At 33.6% G+C, this 25,389-nt stretch overlaps 1 protein-coding gene across 2 annotated transcripts in view; it reads left to right on the top strand.

Moving 5' to 3' along the window:
- The window catches only part of MAN2A1 (mannosidase alpha class 2A member 1), a 177,114-nt gene that overhangs the window by 76,050 nt on the left and 75,675 nt on the right, over positions 1–25,389 (top strand). For both annotated transcript variants that reach the window (XM_058440641.1, XM_058440642.1), the window contains 6 exons: positions 2,486–2,672; positions 6,876–7,053; positions 13,507–13,709; positions 16,888–17,070; positions 20,258–20,372; positions 20,779–20,846. In XM_058440641.1, the coding sequence (XP_058296624.1) occupies positions 2,486–2,672; positions 6,876–7,053; positions 13,507–13,709; positions 16,888–17,070; positions 20,258–20,372; positions 20,779–20,846 (934 nt within the window). The remainder of the gene's footprint in view (positions 1–2,485; positions 2,673–6,875; positions 7,054–13,506; positions 13,710–16,887; positions 17,071–20,257; positions 20,373–20,778; positions 20,847–25,389) is intronic.

Below are 25,389 nucleotides of genomic sequence, written 5' to 3'. Positions count from 1 at the left end.
TGTGTCAAGATTCTTTTAAGTAATAATGCAGATATTTATAGAGCATAGGAGAATCTTTTTAATGACTAAAGGAAGTAGATAAATATAAGGAGTTAGTATTTTGCCAATAATGCTTTCACTTGCTTCTGTTTTAGAAAGCACGTTTTATCACAAATTTGAACATGCATTAGAACTGATATCCAGTCATATATCTTATATTCAGCCAGTGTTCCTTCGTTCTGTCTCTCGTCTCTACATCTTGTAAGAATTGCTTTTTAAAGCCTTAATCTTGTCCTCCTAAAACAGCCCTAATATCAAAATACTACCTGTCTTCACAGTGTGTTCTGTGGCCACGCAGGCATTCTAAGGATATACTTCTGCAGCTCTTTATTAGGAGAGAGGAGAAAAGATCTAGGCCTCTTGGGAGGCCTTTGCCTTTCTCAACCCCTATTTAATTCAGACCTCCTTATTTTCTGTTTCTTTATTGAGCCTTTATTATGGGCCATATATTATGTTACCTCTGCTTTATATTCATTCTCATTTAATCTTTTTAAATTATTCTTTTTTTATGGTGAAGAAATGGAGGCTTAGATATGAGAAGCCATTTGCCAAAAGTCATATAGGTCATGCATAGAGAGCAGAGATTTGAATGTAGTTCTGTGTAGTTCCTGAAGCCCAGGCCCCTAACCTCTGTCATTGTGTTCTCAGTAAACTTTCATCTGAAAGAAATATTTTGTTTATAAAACAGTGTTTGAGAAATTACTGCATTACATTATACTTGTTTTCTTGTGTAATCTGGACCCCTTAAATGTTTCAGAAGAATCATTTGTAAATCTAGACAGTAACTTTCTTATATGTACTCCTGTTTTTTTCAGTAAGGAAAGCGTTAGCTATACAGTTTCTTAATTCTAGAAAATTAAACCTGTAGGGAGAACAAGAACTTGTAGGGGATTGCATTCCGTATAGTTTGATCAAATGCTAAGGAGCATATTAATTTGAAAAACAAAGAATTTGAAGAAGCCCTACTTAAACAATTGCCCATAAATATCAGTTAGTAAGAAATTATTGAGTACTTTTATGTATTTAAATATTGTGCTAGGAAGAAATATTGAAAACATCCTTGCTTATAGGGAAATTCCAGTCTAATTTGATAAAATACAGATACAGCCAAATGTAGCAGATAAAATTAAGTATGCAAATTAGCTGCAAAAGAGTAGAGCATAAGGAGAATTAGTGGGGCATGGAGTATGTCCTTATCCATAGGAGAGAAGAGTTTTAGGACTTGTGACAACTATATGCTCATAGCAAGCATTAGTGACCAGCATCTGCAGTGTCACTGTTGTGAATATGATTCAGTGAAACAGCTGATAGCACTGAAATACATAGATTTTAATAATTTTAAATTTGGAAAATAACAGTTAACTAAATCGATAAAACTGGAATATTTTAGGACTTACCTGATAAATTTGAACATGTTGCTTTTTAAACAATGTTTTCGAATTAAGTTGAGCTTGTTCATGTGTTTGAGTTCTTAATGAAGCAGTTATTTTCACTTATTAAAAATGTAAATATTTTTGTCTTTCTGTTACATAAGCAGTACATACCCATTGCTGAAAATTGGAAATCCATACATAAATAAAGGGTGGGGGGTTATTTAAAAGCTCAGGATCATATTCACAAAGATAGCTTTTAACTACTAGTTAGGTCCTCCAGTCTCACTAGTTGGTAGGCTTCTCACCTCTCCAGGCCAGTGGTGTCAACATGTGATAACATTGTAGTTTTAATTAAAAGTAATTCTGCATCAGGAATCAGTGTTCATTTTTCATATCTTGTTTTGTTTTTATTTTTGTTTTGCTTTTTGAAAATTACTTTTTCTTTTCCTGTGCTTCTTTGTTGGTGAAAAGTCCCATTGACTGAATCATTCTTGGTAAACATGGGGTGAGGCTGTAGATTCTCCTGGGTTGCACATCCTCTCCTCACCGTAAGAGGAAATTTTCTCCAAGATTGAATTTCTCCAGTGTTTTTATAAGTCTATGCTCCACACTTCCTTTGTTCTTCCATCCCTTTTTTACTCCGTTCTTCTCACCCAGCCTCTGCAGCTAATATCTTGGTATCTCTCAGTGAATCCTGTTACCTGAATTGGGAACAGTTATGGCAGGAACTGGCAGCCAGGGATGGACATAGTTTTGGATGAGCCAGCTGTAACTTTTACTACTGCTCAGTTTGTATCCCTCCTGGTCAGCTGGTGCTGGTTCATGCTGGGGCTTCCCTGTCTCTGCTATGCTTTAGATAGAAGAGGTAGATAGAGACTGAGATGTGTGAGTATCTTCCTTCAGACAGGTGGTCATTAAATACCGCTGGGGTATGTGTACTGGAAGTTAAGGGGGCTGCTGATTTAGGATAGAGCTAAATCAGCATTACTTTGTGAAAAGTAATGACATTTTAAATATTTTTTGGGAAAACAGATTTTATAAATGCAGGTTTGTGTGTTGGCTCTTTATTTTAGATCTGGGATCTGTCACAGATATTTTATGCCACATGATGCCCTTCTACAGCTATGACATCCCTCACACTTGTGGACCTGATCCTAAAATATGCTGCCAGTTTGATTTTAAACGGCTTCCTGGAGGCAGATTTGGTTGTCCCTGGGGAGTCCCTCCAGAAACAATACATCCTGGAAATGTCCAAAGCAGGTATGAAAATGCATATTTCTTAAGACAACATCTTGAATAAAGTAGCCACTCAGCTGCTAGTTGCTGAAGGCTTGAACAAATGGGCTTTAGTAGCCAACATTATCCTTGTTTGAAGTATTCATTCAAACCAGATCTAAAGCAACTTAAAAATGCCAGAGCCTTGACTATGCCGGTTATGTGTTACAATTTAATGGAAAGTGAACAATACTAGATCAATATACAATGGATAACCTATAATACACTATTATTACCATCTCCTTTGCCCTCATTATAAAAGCCTTCTACTGTGTTTGATTGATTTCATATACTTTTGTTGAATAAAACTTCTGGTCCCTATTGTACAAATTGGTAAGAAAGGCAATTCAACTGCAAAAACACATTTATTGAAATGGAACACGTAAAGAATGTAATTATCTGTTCCCTTAATAACAATTTCAATAATAGTGAATGCTTCCCAGCTCTGGTGTATACACATCTTTGCATCATTCTGATGTTTTTGACTTACAGTAAACTGTAATTAGGAATATTTATACTTAAATACATTTAAATAAAAATCAAAGGTATGAATCATTTCTTTAGAAGAAAATTGTGCTAATGATGGAAGCATCTCATTAAACCAACTTACATGTAGTTTCTAATATTGGTACTTTTAAAGTTTAATTTCTTCACTTAAAAATTAGTAATGTATTAAAATAAAACATTGTGGTGTAATATAAAAACACTAAACTGCTAGGAAAATAATATAGCCCATTAAATAAATAAATTTTTGCACTTTTACATCAGTTTAATTTAAAAAGAGAAGTCACTTAAAAAAATGTGTGTGAGGAAGAAGGTGAAATTAGATCTTTTTACCTTCAATGAGTCCTTAGAATCACAAAGAAGATTTTCCTTGTGAGCCTCTCACTGTGGCAGACATGAAGATGTTTTAGCATGGCAGCCTTCTTAAAGTCATGGAGCCCTTCTATCAAAATCTGACTTTAATAGTTGTTTAGAAAAACTGCCCAAGGTTAGGGATTGACTTGATTTCGTTTTCTTGGTTCCTACAGCCATGAGAACCACTGAGGAATTCTGAACAACCTGCTTTCTAGCTAGGGTTGGGCTAAGTAGACATAAGAGAATAAGCCAGTGTATTGTATGGCGGAAGGTGTAATGAAAAGGAAGGGTTGAGTGTGGGGGTACCCTGGCCTGTGTAGGTGGGCAAATAGCTGTTTATATTTACAGGTATTTACACTACTCTCTGCTCAGGTGACCAGGGATGGGGAAGTTCTTAAAAGTGGTGTTTCATTTGGGGAGTCCCAGTGCATTCATAGTATTGTGAGCCCTTTGTTCTTTTTTTGGGGGGTGCTGCTGAGACTGCCTGAGGCACATTATTGAGGAAAAAAAGGCTTTTTTATAATCCTTTTGCTGTGTCATCTAACCTTTCAACAATTGCCCCTCAGGATGATACCTTGTGCTCAGTTAGTTCCAGGGGTTTTGAAAGTGATTTCCAGGCACCTGGGGGCATACTGTTGAATAAGTCTATATAATACTTAGAGATTTTTTCTTTTTAAACTTCTTGGCCGGGCGCAGTGGCCCATGCCTGTAATCCTAGCACTTTGGGAGGCTGAGGCGGGCGGATTTTCTGAGCTCAGGAGTTCGAGACCAGCCTGGGCAACATGGTAAAACCCCGTCTCTACTAAAATACAAAAAAATTAGCTGGGTGTGGCGGCGTGTGCCTGTAATCCCAGCTACTCGGGAGGCTGAGGCAGGAGAACTAACAGAACCTAGGAGGTGGAGCCTGCAGTGAGCTGAGATCTCCCCACTGCACTCCAGCCTGGGTGACAGAGTGAGACTTTGTCTCTAAAATAAACAAACAAACTTCTTACAAGTCTTGAAATGTTAACTCTACTGGCTACCTCAGATCCATGTATCACCTTCTTTTTGACCTGATGATGAATTGAGATCAAACACAGGCATCCCAGCTCATTGGCCCCATTCAAGCTTCCCACTTTTTTTGAGACAGGTTCTCTTTCTGTCACCCAGGCTGAAGTACAATGACACAATAGCTCACTGCAGCCTCCATCACCTGGGCTCATGCAATTCTCCCACCTCAGCCTCCTGAGTAGCTGGGACCACAGGTACATGCCACCATGCTCGACTAATTGTTTTAAAAAATTTTGTAGTGACAGGGTCTCCCTGTGTTGCCCAGGATGGTCTTGAACTCCTGGGGTCAAATGATCCTCCTGCCTCGCCCTCCCAAAGTGCTGGGATTACAGGTATGAGCCACCATGCCTAGCCCTGTTCAATTTGTTAATGTCCCAAAGAAAATGAAATTTAACCATAATGTACAGATGGCATCTTTGGATATGTCCAGCTCAGCAGGTTCTTCTACTTTGCAAGTAAATAGCATTCTTTGTCAAGTTCATTTTTGGTCAAGTAGTATATATTTTAAGTTGGCTTTTTCTGTTGATTGTCACGTGATTTGATGTTTCGGGGATTTTCTTTTTCTTAGTTACAGTTAAGTTGACATTTCTTACCTGGTAAAATAAATCAGGAGCAAATTGCATCTGTATGTTTTCAAATGTGATGTTGGGTCAATTGATTTGTTATTGGTTCACCATATATTTAGTGAGTGTCTTCTTCCTACCAGGCATTACTGGCTGGTTACTTGGCTTTCCCAGTGTTGACACTTTCTGGACAGGCTTGAGACTTAGGATAGATGTGAAGTGTCAAAGGCATGCCATTAACGTTTGTGATTTCTTTTCTCTATATGTGCTTTACATATATATATACAAGATACTGTATATCTAATAGTAAACCCTTTTTTATGCTGGCTGCCTAGGAAATCTAGTTGGAGCTCAATTATATCTTGTATCTATGATTTATATATTTGATTATTTTTACTCATTTTTTTTGGTAGCCTTCTTTCTATGTGGTTAATCTCATTCTTCATTTTTATTGTAAGTAACCTAAAAGTGTTTTGGCAAATGTGGAATGTTAGTAAATTACTAGTAAAGATAAAGTAATGTGCTAATGTCAGAAAACTAAGCATTATATGTTACATAAGGACGCTGTGGTTATATTTTACTCACCAAGATATTATGTTACTGCTAAAATTTTATATTTGCAAAGCAATTTCAGTGATTATAAATGTAAAAAGGACCATATGAGATTTAAATTTAGTTAAATGTTTATAATTTTTATAAAATACTTCGTTCCATCATTGGTGTTCTTTGAGATACTTTCATAAGTTTTTATATTGTGAATTAGAATTTACTTTTGGATGATCCTTGAAGTGAAAATTATAAAAATACTTGTCGTTTAATCACTGATTTCTTAAGCTTTGTCTTTGTAAGTATTGTGAACTGCTCTGGGTTCATCCACTTGTATAATTTCATTTTCACAAGCCCTTTCTCTTAGTTTGTATTCTCAGACTTTCTTAAATGATGCCCTAATTCTGTGATTTCCAAAGGACATTCTGCAGAATACTATAATAGAATATGAAATATAAAAGCTATTCCATCAAGCTATTGGTTAGAGTCCAGAGAAGTAGAAACCAAAATAGCTAATTCAACTCCTAATCTTTATCTGATGGTCAGTATTGAAAAGGACACTGTGACAAATACTCAGATTATTGGTGGCAGGTGACAAGTATGTTGATTTTTTTTTTTCTTTAGAAGAGGAAATATGACTCTATAAAATGTTATAGATTAACATTTATTCCCTTTTGGTTTTGTTCAGAGTACACTTTTTTCTATGTTTAATCAGATAATTTTAGATTAGAGAAAGGAATATTAAGACAAAGCAAACTTCAAAGTCTGTATGTGTGGGAAGTCCTTATTGTCGTACTAGATAAATTATTTTAACACCTGGGCTATCTGGTATTCAATCTCTGTGGCTGGGCTTTAGGAAGTCATTGGTACCCCACTTATTATATGCTAAGTTGGTATATGACCATATTTCTCCAAAGATAATCCATTGGAAACCTATGAGTTTTTCCTACTGATAAGAATTTATGAATATATTTAAAGGATAATGAAAATTAGTATGATAGTTTAAAAAAAATCTGTCTTTAAATTATACTAACCTTGCAGATAGATAAAGTATACAATAATTTCTTTTAATATAATGTACTTTTGAATTTGGTTATTTCCTTTTTAATCAGTTGTCACATTCCCTTTTTCTTAGTCAAATTCATATTTTCTGTTTTTTTGTTTTTTGTAGGGCTCGGATGCTACTAGATCAGTACCGAAAGAAGTCAAAGCTTTTTCGTACCAAAGTTCTCCTGGCTCCACTAGGAGATGATTTCCGCTACTGTGAATACACAGAATGGGATTTACAGTTTAAGAATTATCAGCAGCTTTTTGATTATATGAATTCTCAGTCCAAGTTTAAAGTTAAGGTAAGGAGAAAATATTTATGATTCCATATTTGAAGTTGAGCCTTTATTATTAAATGAGACTATAAACAGAAATCCTTAGCTTCTTTGTCCTACGTCACAGTGCTGCTTAGAATATATAATTCTTGTGTAAAAGTATAATCCATTAGGGAGAAAATTATTATATGCTATAGTTCCATATCTAAAGTTGTCCTGTTCCTAACACTCCTTGAGGATTAAAGAGGAATTTACTTTTATGTGATTGAAAATGTGTACCTACTAAGTTGTGATATTTAGTCTTCAGGGACATCCTGTTTTTGTTGGGCTTGTTTTTTGTTTTTTTTTTTTTTTTTTTTACCAACATTGAAAGTCTGTTATTTCTCTCTGACAGCTGCATCCTTGTGATTTAGTAGCATGACTGGCAGATGCAGATGAACATGTCATGAATTTTGCAAACAAATGTCCTATGTCCAGAGAATACACTAACATTTTTCTTTAAGTGAGAAGACTTCTAAAATTAATCGTTTGCCTATGGTTCTTACTCTTTTTTTTTCTTATGGACAATTTAAAATGTACTGTAAAGTTCTGAAAATAGCAAAAATTGTTCCCTTTCTCCCCATATCCATGGCTCAGCTGCAGCATTCTTCAACTCAAGACCACTCTTGTTTCAGCCATGCCCCACTGCTGTCTCACTCCTCCCCACAGGATTATATTGAAGCCAATGTCAGGTTTCGTATTGTTTCACCTGTAAATATTTCAGTATGTATCTCTAAATTATAAAGGTTCTGTTTAAAAATATAACGATAATACCATTATCACACCTAAAAAACTAATAATAATTTCATGATACATATCTGGGCAGATTCAAATTTTCCTCATCTCATAAAAAACAATTCTTTTAACACATGCTTTATTTGAGTCAAAATTCAAGCAATAATCATATATTGCATTTGATCAATGTTTTTTAATTACAAAATTGATTTTTTATTGATACATAATTATATGTATTATGGGACACCTATGAATTTTGAATACATGCAGAGAATGTATAATGATCAAATCAGGGTATTTAGGATATCTACCACTTCAAACTTTTATCATTTCTTTGTTTTGGGACAACAGGCTTTTGAAGTCTTTTTTTTTTTTTTGTAAATGTGTCTTAGAGACTCTACATAAGAAGATTAATTATTCAGCATGTTTATTATTTCGCATATGGACATGTAAAAGTAGAACATCTGTGAAAATACTATAGAAAGGAAGTGATATTACTGTTCAGGAAATTTGAAAGCTGATGGTGAACTATAGTTTAGTAAGAATTCAAGTTTATTAAATAAACCTAAGTAATATCAAATAGATAAATAAACCTAATAAAATATCAAGTTTATTCAGGATCGTTACAGCTGAATTTTTATCAGATTATGAACTGGGATCCTAGGGGTATGTTTAAATTATCCCTGTATTCTCCTGAGAGATGATGCTCATACATGAATATGTGATCAGAGGGGGGGATATATATATGAGTATCTTATCTGTAATTACATCTTACTAGGAAGTGGTTTTGGTTCATAGAAGCATCTGGTCTCCTGTCTGACTGAAAAAATTAGACCCTGATTTTAGTATTCTACCTATTTCATCCTTTGCCTACTAGAACAGATTTTTAAAAGTAATTTAAAAAATTGAAGTGCCACATACATAGAAGTGGACAAACCATAAGTGTAAATAGAATTTTGCAAGTTTAAAAGTCTCCATGCAACAATCATCCAGATTAAGGCTTAGAACTTCTATTGTCCCTCAGATCTCTTTCCAGTCATCATCATCTGCTGCAAAAGCAACCACTACTTTCACATCTGTCACCATGATTACTGTTACCTATTCTTGAATTTTATACGATGGGGACCGTACATGTGTACTTTGTATCTGGCTTTTTCTTTCCACATTATGTTTGTGAGAGTCATCCATTCTGTTGCAGGTAGCAGTAGTTCATTCCCTTTTGGTACTGTATAGTGTCTCTAGTATTCATTTTTTGATGAATATACCACAGTTTATTTGTTGTATTGTTATTGGGTATTTGGGATTGTTCCCAGTTTTTGTCTATCACAAATAAGTCTGCTTTTATTATTTTGTCCATGTTTTCATTACTTGTTATGAGTTTACGTGGGTATAAAAGGGGATGTAATTTTTTGGCCAGCACATGTTCAGCTTTAGTATATATTGCCAAACTATTCCAAAATAGATGCACCAATTGTGTTGTACAGGAGTTTCGGTTGTTCCACACCCTTTCTCAGTTTGTATTGTTAGGATTTTTGTTATCTATTTTTATCCTTTTGATAGATGGGATGGTTTTATTTTTTATTTCTCCTGTGGTTAATGAGGTTGAGCCTCTTTTCATATGTTTATTGCCATTTGAGTATCCTCTTTTGTGAAATACCTATTTAAGTCTTTTGATGATTTTTTAATTAAATTGGGTTGTCTTTTTCTTACTGTTTATAGCTCTTTGGTACATTTTGAATTCTATCTTTTTTAATATAAAAGTTATGCGAATGTTGTCTCCTACTCTGTAGCCTGCATTTTCACTTTCTCATGCTGTCGTTTGATGAACAGAAATTTTTAATTTTAATTAATCAAATATAACTATTTTTCCTTATGTTTAGAACTTGTTCTGTTTAAGAAATTTTTATCATTTGGTTGTGAAGCTACATTCTTATGAAGCTATCCTCTAGAAGCTTAATTATCTTGCCTTCAACATTTAGGTCTATAATCTATCTGAAATGGATTGCTGTGAATTGTGTGAGGGTAGGGATCAAGATACATTTTGGCTTATATAGATATTCAGCACCATTTATTAAAAAGACCATACTTTCTTCCACAGCACCACAGTGTCATCTTTGTCATTAATCATGAATGAGACTGCATTTGTGTGTGGGTCTGTGTCAACACTCTTTATTCACTTTTATTGGTCTATTTGACTCATCTCACGCTGTCTTAATTATTAACACTACAGTTTTACAATAGGTTTTAATATCTGATAGTAAGTCTTCCAGTTTTGTTCTCCTTCCCAAAATTGCACTGGTTACTGTTAGTCTTTTGTAGTTCTACATAGGTATAGGTCATCTTTTAAATTTCTACCAAAAAAAAAAAAAAAAATTGAAGGGGATTTTGATTGGGATTGCATTGAATCTTTGGTTTGATTCGAGCACAAATAACTACAATTATTGGGCCATCTAATCGATGAACGTGGTGTATTTTGTGTATTAATGCAATTGACTTTTGCATTTTAGCCTTGTATCCAGTAACTTTTTTAAATTTATTTATTATTTTTAGTTATTTGTGGATTCTTTATGGATTTCCTATGTATGAATAATGGCATATTTATGTCTTCCTTTCCAAAGCTTTAAATCTTTCAATCTACTTTCTTACCATGTACGATGGCTGTGTCCTCTAGTATAATGTTGAGTAGGAGTGGTGAAAGCAGACATAATTTTCTAAGAGAGAGAACATTCGTTAGTCATAATGTTTGCTGTAGAATTTTGTAGCTTCCCTTTATCAGATTATGGAATTTTCCTTATATTCCTCATTTACAGAGTGTTTTTTCATGACCAGATACTAAATTTTATTATTTTCTTCTTCTAGGACATTGCTTTCTGTTAGGCCTTTATGTCTTGTGCAGTGATTGGACCAGTACCCCAAGATGAAAATTTGGTAGAGTATAGGGTCCAACTTAATGCATTTTCTTTCTCTCCGACATTTTTGTCCCTTAAGTTCTGGCTGCTTTAGTTCTTTAATGTCTTCAAAGCTTTTTCTTTCTGTAGTTTATCTAGTTATATCTGTTTCTTGTGGGATACTTAAAGGTACTTTGTCTGAACTGGAACCATAAATTTGTTATTTTCTTTTAATGAACTGGAGAACAAAAGTAAACAACTGAGTTCAGATGGCTGAAAAATTAACATGGAATAGCCAAGACAGTCATTTTGCCATTTGATCATCATTTAACAATTTTTGTAACTTTTCTTATGTGTTGTTCTGATAGAATTCTTACATTTAAGATTAAAGTTGTTGCCTTTTAATGTAAAAACCATGTGAATATTTTTATTTGTTTATTTTTAAAGGTGTCCTAAATATTTACTTTTTATGAGCTACCAAGAGACTTTCTAGAGAAATTTGCTTTAAATAATTACTTTAAAAAATACTGTAGCACAGGTACTGAGTTATTTTTCTACCCTTCAAGATTGAATTAAGTTTTTGAGAAAGCCTACTAGGCTTCTTATCTAAACTGCTCTGGGACATTGCCAAGAAGGAAGTATTTTCATCTTGGCTCATACCAAAAACTAATTGAAATATTTTCAAAGGGTATACTTTATTGTTAATACTAATTCTGTAGCATGCTATAGATTTCTAAACTTTGCAGTTCAAAATGATTTTTATTATCTAAATAAAATCCTTTGTTTTATATTTGAGGAAAGTGAGACTCAGAAATATTTAGATCATGGACTATTTTGTCACTCTTACTATTTATACTTTCCTGAGCTCATCTGTATCTGCTGGATATGAAGTTAATGCCATATTTCCTTCTATTCGTGAGTCATTTCTTTTATGGTTACACAAACAGACGCATGCGCGCGCGTGCACACACACACACACACACACACACACACACAGTCTTCTTCCTAGTAATGCTTGTGAGTAATAATACTCTTAGTGTTAGCTAAAACATATTGAGTGCGTATTATTTGCTGTAAATTGTTTAAAGTACTTTATTTAACTTATTTAGTTATCTGAACATTTTCTGGTAGGTCCTACGATTGTTCCCATTGTGGATGAGGAAATTGAGGCACAAATAGATTAACTTGCCCAAGATCACTCTCTATTTGGTGAAGCCAAGATACATCGGCTACACCAAATTGAATACAGTTGAAAATTGCTTATCTTTAATATAAACATAAGGATTTAGAAATAATCATCTATTTTGCTGTAAAAATATATTGCAGCACAACTAGATTACAATCACTTATATTTGCCTTATCAGTATCATTGTTGTAAATATTCCAGTCGCAATTTTGTCTTTGCAGTGAAGAAATGATAGCTAAAGCTTACACCATTATTTGCCAGTCATGGTTGTAAGTTTTTTCTTGTTTTTTTTTTTGTTTTTTTTTTTTTGAGACAGAGTCTCGCTCTGTCACCCAGGCTGGAATGCAGTGGCGTGATCTCTGCTCACTGCAAGGTCCGCCTCCTGGGTTCACGCCATTCTCTTGCCTCAGCCTCCTGAGTAGCTGAGACTATAGACACCTCCACCATGCCCTGCTAATTTTTTTTGTATTTTTAGTAGAGACGGGGTTTCACTGTGTTAGCCAGGATGGTCTCCATCTCCTGACCTCGTGATCCACCTGCCTCAGCCTGCCAAAGTGCTAGGATTACAGGCGTGAGCCACCACACCCGGCCACTTGTAAGCTTTTTACTTAGAGCCCTGTTCACTGTAATGTGGATAGACAGAGAAGTTATGTAATATGCTCAAAACACATGTCAGATAAGTGGTAGAGATGGAATTCAAACCAATACTATTGCTACCTTGAATCAAAATGACTTGCAATATCTGTGTTTGTGTACGTGTATGTGTGTGTGTGTTTGTGTATATGTATGTGTGTAGGAAACAACAAAATCAGCATCTTTCTTTTAAAGAACACATTCCCTGTTAAATAATCTATTTATTTTTGACAGGACTGCCTTTTAATATCTGTTTACAAGATTTGGTGTAGTGTTTCTTTTTGTCTTTGATTTGTAGAATAGTTTGAACTCATAAAAACGGATTTCTTACTGCTGATTTAAATCATTAGTCAGAAAGACCAGTGTGTTTAAGCAGCCAGACTTGCCATTCTTAGCACTCTTTGGATTTAACTTCTACTTAGTGTTACCTACTGGTAGAGTAAGTTCATTTTTTTAAAATGACCTGCTGTTCTTAAAGTCTCTTCTCCTTCACAAGAATTCAACTGGGGGAAAAGGGAGATAGAGGAGGGTATGATATATGAAATACCTTATGGCTAACAAAATTATTATTCTAGACTTTATGGCTAATAAAACTGTTATTCTAGACTTCTGGAACACTTTAATATGTCTTTTATTTTTGCTGCTGCCCTCGTCTTTCATTTATCTGGATTAATCCATGCCCAAATCATTGTACACTTTGAAATTCTAGAGATATGTAGGAGTTTTCATATTCACCGATTTGTAGATCTAAATAGCTCTCCTTTTAACTGCTGAAGTGTATAAGTTTTCCCTTAGTTTAATTTGGGCCTTAATGCAAGTAAAAAAAAAGTCACTATTATTTTCTTCCGTGCTTCTGATTTTTATAAAATCTGAGCTATGTATTCATCTTAACTTGGAAACACATCTTAAATATTTATTATTAACTTTACCTAGCAGTGTAAGAAGTAAATAATTTTAAGGTAGAATGAATAATTGAAGTGCATTTTTTTTTTAAACTAGATACAGTTTGGAACTTTATCAAATTTTTTTGATGCGCTGGATAAAGCAGATGAAACTCAGAGAGACAAGGGCCAATCGATGTTCCCTGTTTTAAGTGGAGATTTTTTCACTTATGCCGATCGAGATGATCATTACTGGAGTGGCTATTTTACATCCAGACCCTTTTACAAACGAATGGATAGAATCATGGAATCTCATTTAAGGTACTTTTACCTTTCTATAGCTACATGTATTTATTCACTTTCTTTAGATTATCATAACCTTTTTGTAGAGTTTTGCATAATATACATCATTCATGTAGTACATTATGTAGTGTTAAGCTCTAATTAAGCACTTAATGTAATTGTGAAATTTTAATGCAGTCAGAAATACGTCTCCAGACTACAATCAAATTATTACATGGGTTTTTGTTCTGGAAGAAAAAATAGTTTATTTAATTAGATTTTTAAGGAGTTGTATTCTACATTTTGTATTTTTCTAATTAATTTACCTGTGTTATTTGCACACCATATTAATATTCAGTGACACCATCATGAGTGTCTGCAGGCCACTAATCTGATAGGCTTCTCATTGGAAATATAAGTGAGCATCAAAGAAGGAAATAGGGCCTCCCAGCAGCCAAACGTGAGCTTCAAAGTTCACAATCCAAAACTAATGTATTTTGTATGTGGGAGAACTTTAGACTAGGCTTCATCTCAGTTCTTACATACTTATTTGAAGCACATTTCTATAGGCACAATTATCTGCATAGAAGAACAACATTTGAAAAAATGATGACTGATGGGGCAGATAGTGATTGAAAATGTAAATGGATACAGAGAAGACAGAAAAGTCTGTAGAAAACACAAAAACACTAAACTGACACTATCCAGGAGAACTTTCAATCAATGATAGAATATTTTATAGTGATAGGTTCTATTTCTGCACTGTCCAATATGGTAGTCATTAGGCACATGTGACTATTGAGCACTTGAAATATGCCTATTTAATTTTAATTAATTTAAATGTCAATAGCCATGTGTAGCTATGGCTACCATATTGGAGAGCATGGTCCTAAGTAACAGAGGCTGATTGTTGATAAAGTTAAAACTACTCCAGAGGCTCCCAAGGCTTTCTCTATGTATAGACCGGTAAAGTAATTCATTTTTATGATGAATATTGATGGTTGAGTTAGAGTGTACTTACTGTCTTTTATATACTAGTGGACATTGATTACATTTTGGAAAGGCTTTTTATTAAAAATTATTAATTTAAGAGTTGTATTTTTATATGGTAGTTTTTTTTATTGTTAATATTGTGCTGCTATTAAATACTATTTAAAAAGCCTAACCTTTTACTGTTACTTGTAATATGCCAGAAAAATATCTCATTAAAGAAATTATTTTCATTATTATAGGTACATATTAGTTGTACATATTTATGGAGTACATGTGATATTTTGATATAAGCATGCAGTATATAATAATCAAATCATAATTTGTATATTCATCATTTATGTGTTTCAAAATAACTAAAAGTAGAATTGGAATGTTTCTAACAAAGAAATAACTGCTTGAGGTAATGGAATATATCTTATTAAATTTAAAACAATGTTTACATATAGTGACTATTCATTCTTACCCTACAGAATATCAACCAGTTATCTCTTATACTGTTTTAAACTTTTCTGTTATAAAGTGGACTATATTCTCAATAATGTAGAGATCGTTTTGGACCACTGAATTAGTGATTTTTAAGTGCCAAGTATTTTTTAGTGGCACAAAGAATATTGGTTTATCTTAATTTATTGAACATATTCAAGGCATTGTGATTACTGCTAGTAATATATTTGGAAAATTCTGCTGCGTTAAAACAAACCAAAAAACCATACAATAGTTGTGACTTTCCAAATGTATTTGTTTATACATAAGTTTGTCTGAAAATAGTAATATTTCATCCCTATGCTCATTTGTAAAATGTGGATAAAATATAAAAGCATAGGGAAGACAATATTTCCCAAATCTTCTTTTTAACATTTTAGGGTATCTGGATATGCATATGTACTCATTTTAAAGCCAGGAATATTTGCCATTGGATATACGTTAACGTAGATACACAATTTAGTTAATTTAAGCTTAGTGATTGTTACGTCATTATTTTTGGAAGGATTAGAATTTAAAAGTGGAGATTGTTTACTATCCTTTGATTATTTCCACAGTTCAGAGAAATTCGTCATTTTACAAACAGAAAAAGTATTTCTAGTGTCTCCTCTTTTCTGAATCTTGATAACATTTTCAAGTTGTCTTGATTCTGTCTCCATTGTCCTTAAAACATGTTTCGTGTATAGAACCTTCTTATACTTTTTACTTCATCAAGCCATGTCTCCTTTTAAATAAGTTTTTAAGAAAAACTTATCTTGAGCCATATCCTCTGATGAAAAAACATAAAAGTTGGAAATTATAGCCCCCATATTCTTCTTAGACTAAAGGTTTTTTTCCTTTAAAATGTACTACAAAGGACATCTTTTTTTTTTTTTTTTTTTCTTCAAAGAGAGTCTTGCTCTGTTGCCCAGGCTGGAGTGTAGTAGTGTAATCCTAGTTCACTGCGGCCTCAAACTCCTGGGCTCAAGTGATACTCCCACCTCAGCTTCCTGAGTAGCTAGGACTATAGGTGCCTGTCACTACACCTGTCTAAGAGTCTCTCTGTGTTGTCCAAGCTGGTCTTGAACTCCTGGGTTCAAGTGATTTTCCTGCCTTGGTCTCCCAAGATGCTAGGATTATAGGCATAAGCCGCCATGCCCAGCTGACATCCTGTTCATCATTTTTCAGTTTGTATTGTTAAATTCTCTATATTTGTTATATGTTATCATTCAAAACTGAAACCAACCCTTTCCCCTGAACTGTTCTTGGGCCATTATTTTCTGCCTCTCCTCTCCTCTGAGTGTCCTGCTCACCGACCATGCCTTTCTTTTTCATTTCTCTTAATGTGTATTTGTGAGAGTAAATGACATTCTGGTGATGTTCATGGTCTATGTGTGTGTTGCTCTTGGAGAGAAGAAGGGACAGAGAAATTTATCCAATTTTTCAGATATTTTTTCGCTGTGTTATACATAAATAAGCCTGTCTTGCTGCCAGCAGGTACTGGCTTCTTTTCCAGGATCATCTAGAACAAGGACCCCTGATACTAGTGTAGACATGGTATTCTTTGATGATTGAGAATGTAAATGTGTTATATGGGATACATTGGTTGTTTCATATGAATTATTATTGCCAATATCTTTTTCATAAATTGCTTGTACTGCAATTATGGATTAAAAAATTTGGGAAGTATCAATGTCACATGTTTTAGATTATAAGCTAAAGTGTTTGTTTTAAAATAAAAATATGACTTTTATGCAATTAGGGCTGCTGAAATTCTTTACTATTTCGCCCTGAGACAAGCTCACACATACAAGATAAATAAATTTCTCTCATCATCACTTTACACGGCACTGACAGAAGCCAGAAGGAATTTGGGACTGTTTCAACATCATGATGCTATCACAGGAACTGCAAAAGATTGGGTGGTTGTGGATTATGGTACCAGGTAATCTAATTATAGAAAAATCATCTTTAAAAAAATCATTAAAATTATGGTAATAAGATTATATCTTTTGATGAAGTTGTTAGTGTATATCAAACCACATTAACAATGATATCCCTCGTAAGTATTACTGTGTCAAAACAGCACCAATATTCAAATATTTTTTAAGAAATCTGTTGACAGAGTCGCAGCTGTGCCAACTTTCTATTGCAATGCATTTCTGCAAATAGGGTAGTAAAATATTATTACTACTGTTTAAAGCTGATCCTATTTTCTTCTAAATACAGTGTGGAGACTGGAGTTGTCTTCTTGACCAAGGACTTGGCATCAAATAAAACATAGTTATAATCTAGAGAGATAAAGATTCCTACTTCATTGTATGTCAGCTTAATCTCATCCTATTTCATATCCAATTGTTCTTGTATACTTCTTTTTTTTTTTTTTTAAGAGGTACATTGACATAATAAGCTGAGAAGCATAGCTAGGAAGGAAAAAGACCTATAAACCTTACCATATGTGGATGATATAAGCCATTGGGAATGAGAAAGGATGACGTGTTGGTATCAAAGCCATCTTTTTTTTTTTTTTTGATGTTTTCCTACATCACCCACTTGCTGTCTCTGGCTGTCATATCGAAAGAGATTTGCTTATAGGTCATTGAGCTTTGGCTACAGAAGATTTTTTGTATCCCGACTTGTCTGGAAGAGCTATCATTGGTTCCTCCATATGTTTTGTGTTGCTTTTAGCTTATAAAAACTTCCCCGTGTAGAATTGCGTGTTAGAGAAAAAAAGGTAGTAATTCTCAGACTGTACTTGGCATTTGTAAATTTGCTATGTCAGTACTTCACACTTCATTGAAAAGTCATAAACAATCACCAAGTCAGCACAGACATTTTAAGGAGGAAATTTCAAAACACAAGTGAGAGAATTATTAACAAAAGAGGTAGTTAGTATTGGGTGTTCTCTTGAACTCGGACTGATGACTACTATTCATTCAAATTTGGCAGAAATATTGCTGTGAACAAGTTTATGAATTAGGCATGCATTTGGCTGCAAGTAATAGCAACCAGAAACAATAAATCCTGTCCTGCTTACTTTTATGTCGTATGAAAAAAATCTGTAGACAACTGGCTCTGGTACGGCAGCTCTGCAGTGTCATCAGGCATTCAGGCCTTTCTTTCTCCTCTGCCATAGTAGGGGGAATCTGAGAGCATGCTGTCAACAATAGATCGAATGTGTATATAGTTACAAACTGGAAAGCAAGAATACATCATGGCATATTTGGAGATTAATTCTAATCATGGCATGAAAAAAATGAATTGGATTGAGACAATGTTTATAATAGTCAGCTTAAAAGTATTAATAGATCATGTGGCTTATGTAGAAGGGAAGAAGAAATGGTAATGAGGTCATTTAGAGAAATGTTTTAGAATTCCGCTAATTATTCCTAGCTTGTAATTAAGGTGGGTGGGAGAAAATGGAACACAGGGTGAGCGTGAGGGTCCTAAAATGTAGAAAAACTATGTAGTGGCAGACATGCTAACATCTTCTTAATCCAACAGCCGTAACAACAAACTAAGAAACTGTGATTCCCAAGTGATTTTTCCCGAACCGTATTCCGTATTAATAGGATAAGTGCATGTTCGGAAATTAGAGGCCCTGAAAAGAATCCTGTATTAATGAAATGTTGAAACATTTAGAATTTTGTTTTACCCAATGTTTCCCAAATGTACTGTGTTTGATTTTGTTTTGTTTTAAACAAAACAGCTCTCTACATCCTGAGAAAACATTTGGGGGGTGATATACTGTAGTCTTTATTATACTCATCTTATGAGAAGGCTGCATGTGTGCCTTTAGGATGCAAATATTGATTCCTGGCTTTCACTCAGTTTAATTAGGACTCTTTAATACATCTGTGGTTTTAGGTGGTGGAGAACATGACTTTCACGCTGCAGATTCAGGCTGCCTAATAAAGATAGCCCTGTAGACAATAGAAAGGAACTTAGATTGAGGGTCTTATTGTCATAACTGAACCATATTCATATGGTGTTTTAGTATGGTGAAAACAACGCTGTCTAGAAAAACATTTGAATATATTGGGAAATTTAGTTAGATTATGGCATGAACTCAAATCCATAAGATTTTAGCATTAAAATTATAGATTTGCCATGTAAATGTATTTAATTAATAACATTGATCATGATCACTTACATCTCTGAAGAAAATATTAATGCTCTGTAAAAAAGTTAACTTCTTTTATAAGTTTTTTTGTTGTTGTTGCATGACAACAAAAATGTCTTTAAGGCATAGATCCAAAGTTGCTTTCTGTATTGGAAAAAATAATATAATTGAAAACGTGATTAGCGAGGAGTTTCTACATACTTCTCCAATATGAATTTGCCTATGGATGCCTGGTCTGTAAAGCCTTCAAGAAACGTAACTGAATTAGGAAAAAAAAGAAATCTTCGAGCAAGTTCTTTTTCCATGAGTAGTGCATCAGCAGTAGCTGGTGATGTACTGAGGATGTATTTCAGAATTGGTCTGGAATCAATAGACTTTTGATTCCTTAGACATAAAAATACAATTTGAATATAGTTAGTAATTTGAGTGACCAAAAAAATTAACAGTGATGAAGACAATTTCGTTATTCACATCTGTCAAAGTCTCTTGTTCTGGTTCTCTTGAACAAGAACATGAAACTAAATTAAACAAAACATCTATTTTAATTCTTGGGGTATGACTTGTATACTAATTGAATTTTCTTGTGAGCTGAATTATCTCATGTTTTTATTCATTGTTAAAACCCTTGTTAGAGCTTTTTCTAAAGTAGCAAATCATTGTTTTTTTGATAGAATGCCTCAAGGTTATTGGGGTGATCCTACTGGATATTATTATTTGGTGCGATATTCATAGAAAGTATACATAGTTTGATTATGTTTATGTGTTTCAGGTGTGTCCAGAAAGCTTTCAGTTTTAAATGGATTCTTTTCAGTTATATCTTCTGATTAACCATTTTTCTAAGTACTTAGTTCTACGGGAAAAAAGAGCAGGTTTGTCATAGATTCATTATAGGTTTCACTTTGAATACAAGATGAAGATATTGGTGGTTTGGCCATTAGTAATGAAACTGAAAATATTATATGCAGATTTTTAAATTGTTTCTCAGACTAATCAAATTTTTTATTTACAGACTTTTTCATTCATTAATGGTTTTGGAGAAGATAATTGGAAATTCTGCATTTCTTCTTATTTTGAAGGACAAACTCACATATGACTCTTACTCTTCTGATACCTTCCTGGAGATGGTTAGTGATTTCATCTATAGTCATCATAAAAATGTGTAATTCCATTGTTCATGCATTAGCAAAGAGGATGAGAAGCTTAATGAAAACAGACATTGAAATATAATTTTTTGTACATTATTTGAGAGAATTTTTATCACTTAATATAAATTACCTGTATGTTCATCTTTTATATAAATATTTCAAAGTATGTGAAATATATAGGGTTTTAGACTACTATTAAGATGTTAGTAAGGCAACTGAGCATTACAATTAGTTGTTTTGCTTGGCTTTAGAAACCCCTTGATATTTAAATTTTTGTAAGTCCTTAATCTATTCCTGCTAAACTTGAATTTGAATGGTCTTCTGGTTTCAGGATGAGTCCATGGAGTGTTAAGTAACATTAAAAAATTACTGTTCATTTTTATAGGATTTGAAACAAAAATCACAAGATTCTCTGCCACAAAAAAATATAATAAGGCTGAGTGCGGAGCCAAGGTAAATTCATAATTTCTTACAAATGTTTACCACTTTCTGGCTTAATATTTTTTGGTTTTATGGTTCTGGCTTTTAGTTAGCATATATTTTGAGGCAATCAATTTATTAATTAAAAAACTCCTAAAAAATGGATTTTCTTTCATGACTGTGTTATGCGCAGTGCTAATAGCTAACACAGTGCTTAGTACATTGCTGAATAAATTATTATAACAATATTTCTCACAGATATAAGGTATAGCATGATAAATATATAGCTTATAAAACATTTTCTTATCTCTATAAAATTAATTTCAGGTTGTATCCTTTCTTGATTAACCTTCCATTTAACTACCTTGTTTTCATTAATCCCTGATCCTATTTTTATATGAAAGAAGAAACTTTATTATTATTAGAAGATCAAGGTTTCTACTGTAAATTGTTTATTAGATAACTGTCATTTTGCTGGTGAAACAGCCTTGTTTTAACACTATTGATTTATGCTAAAATAAATGGGAAGGGTGTTCAGTGACCTTAAACCAGGGCATTTAATTGGTGGCTACCTAATAATTATAAATAAATGCATTATGTTTTATTGGTATTTCTTTAAACAGCAAGGTATCTGTTTTTAATAACCAAATATTTGTTGGTCATTTCCCAGTTGACCCAGGCATATAGTGGTTATTTTTTGTAATATAACCTTTAACTGTCAGAATTGAGATATTTAGTACCCCCTTTTACCAATTATAGGATAAGACAATAATTTCAAAGAGTAATTCATTATTTCAACGAAATATATTTTATTAAAATTATTTAAAAATAAATGGAATGAATGTATAAAAAATTTATAGTTGCTAGTAAAGTTGAGGCTTTTTGTTAAGCATAGACTAAAGTCTTAGTTGTCTAAATTTCTTTAGTAAGTAGAGACATAAGGTACATACAACTTATTCCTTAGAACGAGATAATAAGTTTTTTTATTTTAGTAATACTAATGTTCTCTGTAACACGGCAGAAGCCTTAGGAGCTTTCAGATTGCCAGGTCATAGTTAGGATGAAAGGATAATGACACTGAAAGAAATATTACTTATAAAATTACAAAATGTTTTCTTTGTCTTAAAATAAGTTATGTTTTGATGCCTTTGGGGTTATATGCCTGTTCCTTAAATATTGTGTTCCTAGTAAACTCTGGCATTAGTAAATTTATTTGGATTTAGGCATAGTTCTCTCATCTATTAACTTTTCTTTATTTTTATATTTTGGTGGAGGAAGATCTTTGTTTTTGCTGGTTATAAGAATAATATATGCTGCTATAAGTGATTTGTGCCCCATCTCTGGGTGCTCTTATGGTGGGTGGGGTGAGGCAGGGCTGGAACCATAATAGGTCAGAGGAAAAGATGTTCCCTTTAGTTTCTCTCCTTCCTTTACTATCTTTGCCTTAGCAAGCAGTAATTGATAATTTCGCCTTTCTAATGCCAGAAGAAGAAAGTTAGGAAATATAGTATATTAATGAAAGAGAAAAATATTTTTAAGCTTTCATATTGAGGAGTTTTAACTACAGGTAAACATAAATGGAATTTCGGGGGCTATTAGTAAAATGATTGCTTTTTGATATTTCTTTTAAAATAGTTTTTATTTAAATAGTATAGTGTTTATCTTCCTATTACTTCTTTACAGTTCTTTTTTATCAAATATTGACTTTCCTATTTCTGTAGGCAGGTAAATTAGGAATACTTCTGATTGGCAGATTCTTATTTATTTTTATGCTTATTATCCATTTTATAGGTTAGGGCTTCTTAGATTTTAGGTTTTAAAATCTATATTTTACTTGTTAGCCGCAAATTATTTTAGTTACTGATCTCTCAGTAAAAATAGATGAACAATGAAGGAATGATAGTGGCCTTTAAAGTGGAAGAATTTGATTGTTTTATTTAGCAGGTACTGAAAGTAAAATAATTGCCCTTTTCAGTTTTTAAATTGGAAGCCTTAGAGGTGTGGCTATGAGTCTTTGTCATATTCTTCATGAGTCTTCTTTAATGTTCTAAGGGTTGGCTTTATTTTAGTTATAGACACAGTTCCTATTTGAGTAACAAATTATCTCTCTAAATAAACCATGCATTCTCGATGGGGGAGATATTTTTTCCAAGAGAGTGAAAATTGGTTTTTTGGGGATTTGAAGAATCTTACTCTTTTTAATATATAAAGCACAGATATAGTACATAACAGGTAAACGGTTTGTGTGTGGCATTAAAATTGTATGTGGGTGATTAGTAAATGTCTAAAAAGAGTCTTTAGGGAGGTGATAATGTAAAAAAGATTGAGAAATACTAACTTGAACCCATAGAATATGAATAATACCCGTAAATTTGATCATGCTGTTGGCAATATTAGTTATAGCAATAAACCTAACATAACTTTGTAAGTATTTAAAAAGTAGTCCAAGATCTGTTTAAAGTGACATTAGTACACGTTGATATGCCTAATTTAGTTCACACAGTTATGTGAGCTGTATCATGTGTGGATTCATAGATTTTGTGTAGAAAACAGATACTTCATAATATCAACTAAGATACAAAAAGTACTTAATTCCAGAAAAGCCCTCCCATAACCCATTGCCATTGGCTTGTTTAATGGTTCTCCCTGGATGACCTCCCAGCACCAATAATTTAAGTTCCTCTGATTTTCTCCATACATACTTTCGTTTTGGATGCCAGTCTTGATTAAGAGTATTGTTATCTTTTTAGTTATCTAGGTTCTGAAACCCCGGAACCTACTTTGACCTCTACCTTTTATTATTCCTTTAATTTTATCAGTTGGAGGGTCTTTTTCTTCTCATCTGTGAAATGCATCTTCTCTTTTCCTGTTACTTTTTGGTTCTAAGCCATACTTCATGCTCGAATTACTTCAACAGCTTCTTATCCTTTTGTCTTCAATTTCCTATGCCCCTCATTTATTACATGAAGTTATCAGAGGAATCTAGCCAAAAACAGAGCTCTGAGAAAGTCACTTCCAAATTCAACATTCTCTAGGTACTTCTTCTTACCTATTGAGGAAAGTCTGACCTGATGGTCAAATGTTTTAGTAGACTGTTGCCTAACAAACTACTCTAAAACTTAATGTCTTAAATACAATTTATTATATTTCCCATGTTTTTGTAGAACTGCTGGACAGTTCTTGCTTGGGGTCTCTCATACCATTGCAGGCGATTGGAGATTGGGACTGGAGTTCCCCAAAGATTTGACTGGGCTCAGTGTGCAGGAGGGTTCATTTACATTGCTGAAAGTTAATGCTCCCTGTTGGCCGAGGGTTCAGTTGGAGCTGTTAGCTGCCAGTACTTACACATGGCCTCTCCATATGACTTGGGCTTCTCTAACCATAGTGGCTGGTTCCAAGAGGGAGTATCTTAAGATTGAAAGTCTTAAAAGTGAGTTTTCTGGGTAGAAACAGCAAGACTTCTTAAGACCTAGCTTTGGAAGTCCTAGAAGGCCATTTTCATTACATTCTGTTGGTCAAGAAAGTCATTAAGGTTAGCCAAGATTCAAGGGGAGGGAATTACTCTCCATTTCTTGATGTGAGGAGCACGTATAGGAAGCAATGGGAATGATGGTAGTCATCTTTGGAGACTAGCTATCAGAGTTCACCTATAGGCTACCTCAGTTCACATACGTTTCATGTATGGAGTAACCTCACCCACCTCCCAAGATGTCCAAAGTCACATCCCATTATGCTATTAGCCCCAAATTTCTACCTAGATCAGGCCAAAATGGGTCACTCATATGGCTGGCAGTTAATGCTGGCTTGTTTCTTCCAGTATAATTATTTAAAGTTAATCACACTAGATTGTAAACTCCTTGAGAGTAGGAATTATTTCTTTGATTATTTCTAGCATCATGCCTGTGGTATTATATGCAACGTAGCAAGAATAATTACAGATTCATTGAAATACATTTAAATATCGACTGAAGAGAATATTAAGCTTCAGACACCAGATAGACATAGAACATGGTTCACATTCTATGTGAAAATGTGGTATCCTGGTATATATTCTCCTCAGGTAGTTCTTTGGTCTCATATTTGGAGGTTGGGTGCCATAGTGCTTCTAAGTAAACTTTAAGTACCATTACAAATAAAGATAAACCATAATTCAGTAAAGCTTGGAATTTGTATAACTGTCCATTTAAGATTTTAGTTTTATACCATGAGACCTGAAAAATTTCAGATTGCATCTCAGCATCATTGCATTCTTACAGAGTTAACTTCGTTGTGATTGGATTTTGGGTGGCTGTTCAGAATGGATGGGTATAAAAGATAGTTCCAAATAGCTGAATGAATTGGCTTTATCAGATTGGTTTTTATATGTAAGACTTACTGTTACGATCGACATAGCCTGATTCTACATTTTGTATTTTTAATATTGTTACTGTAAACAATTCTTCTGGCACTAATTATCTATCAGTTTAATGGGATTCAAGGCTAGTTTTTTTCTTTTCTTATGTTATCAACATATTTTTATACCAAGAAAGAATGTGTCTTAGAAAATATCTAATATCTCTAAGCAGTTGTTTACACA

The sequence above is a fragment of the Hylobates moloch genome, unplaced genomic scaffold, assembly GCF_009828535.3.
Source record: "Hylobates moloch isolate HMO894 unplaced genomic scaffold, HMol_V3 SCAFFOLD_6, whole genome shotgun sequence".
NCBI lineage: Eukaryota > Metazoa > Chordata > Mammalia > Primates > Hylobatidae > Hylobates > Hylobates moloch.
This window is presented reverse-complemented; position numbering and strand designations above follow the sequence as displayed.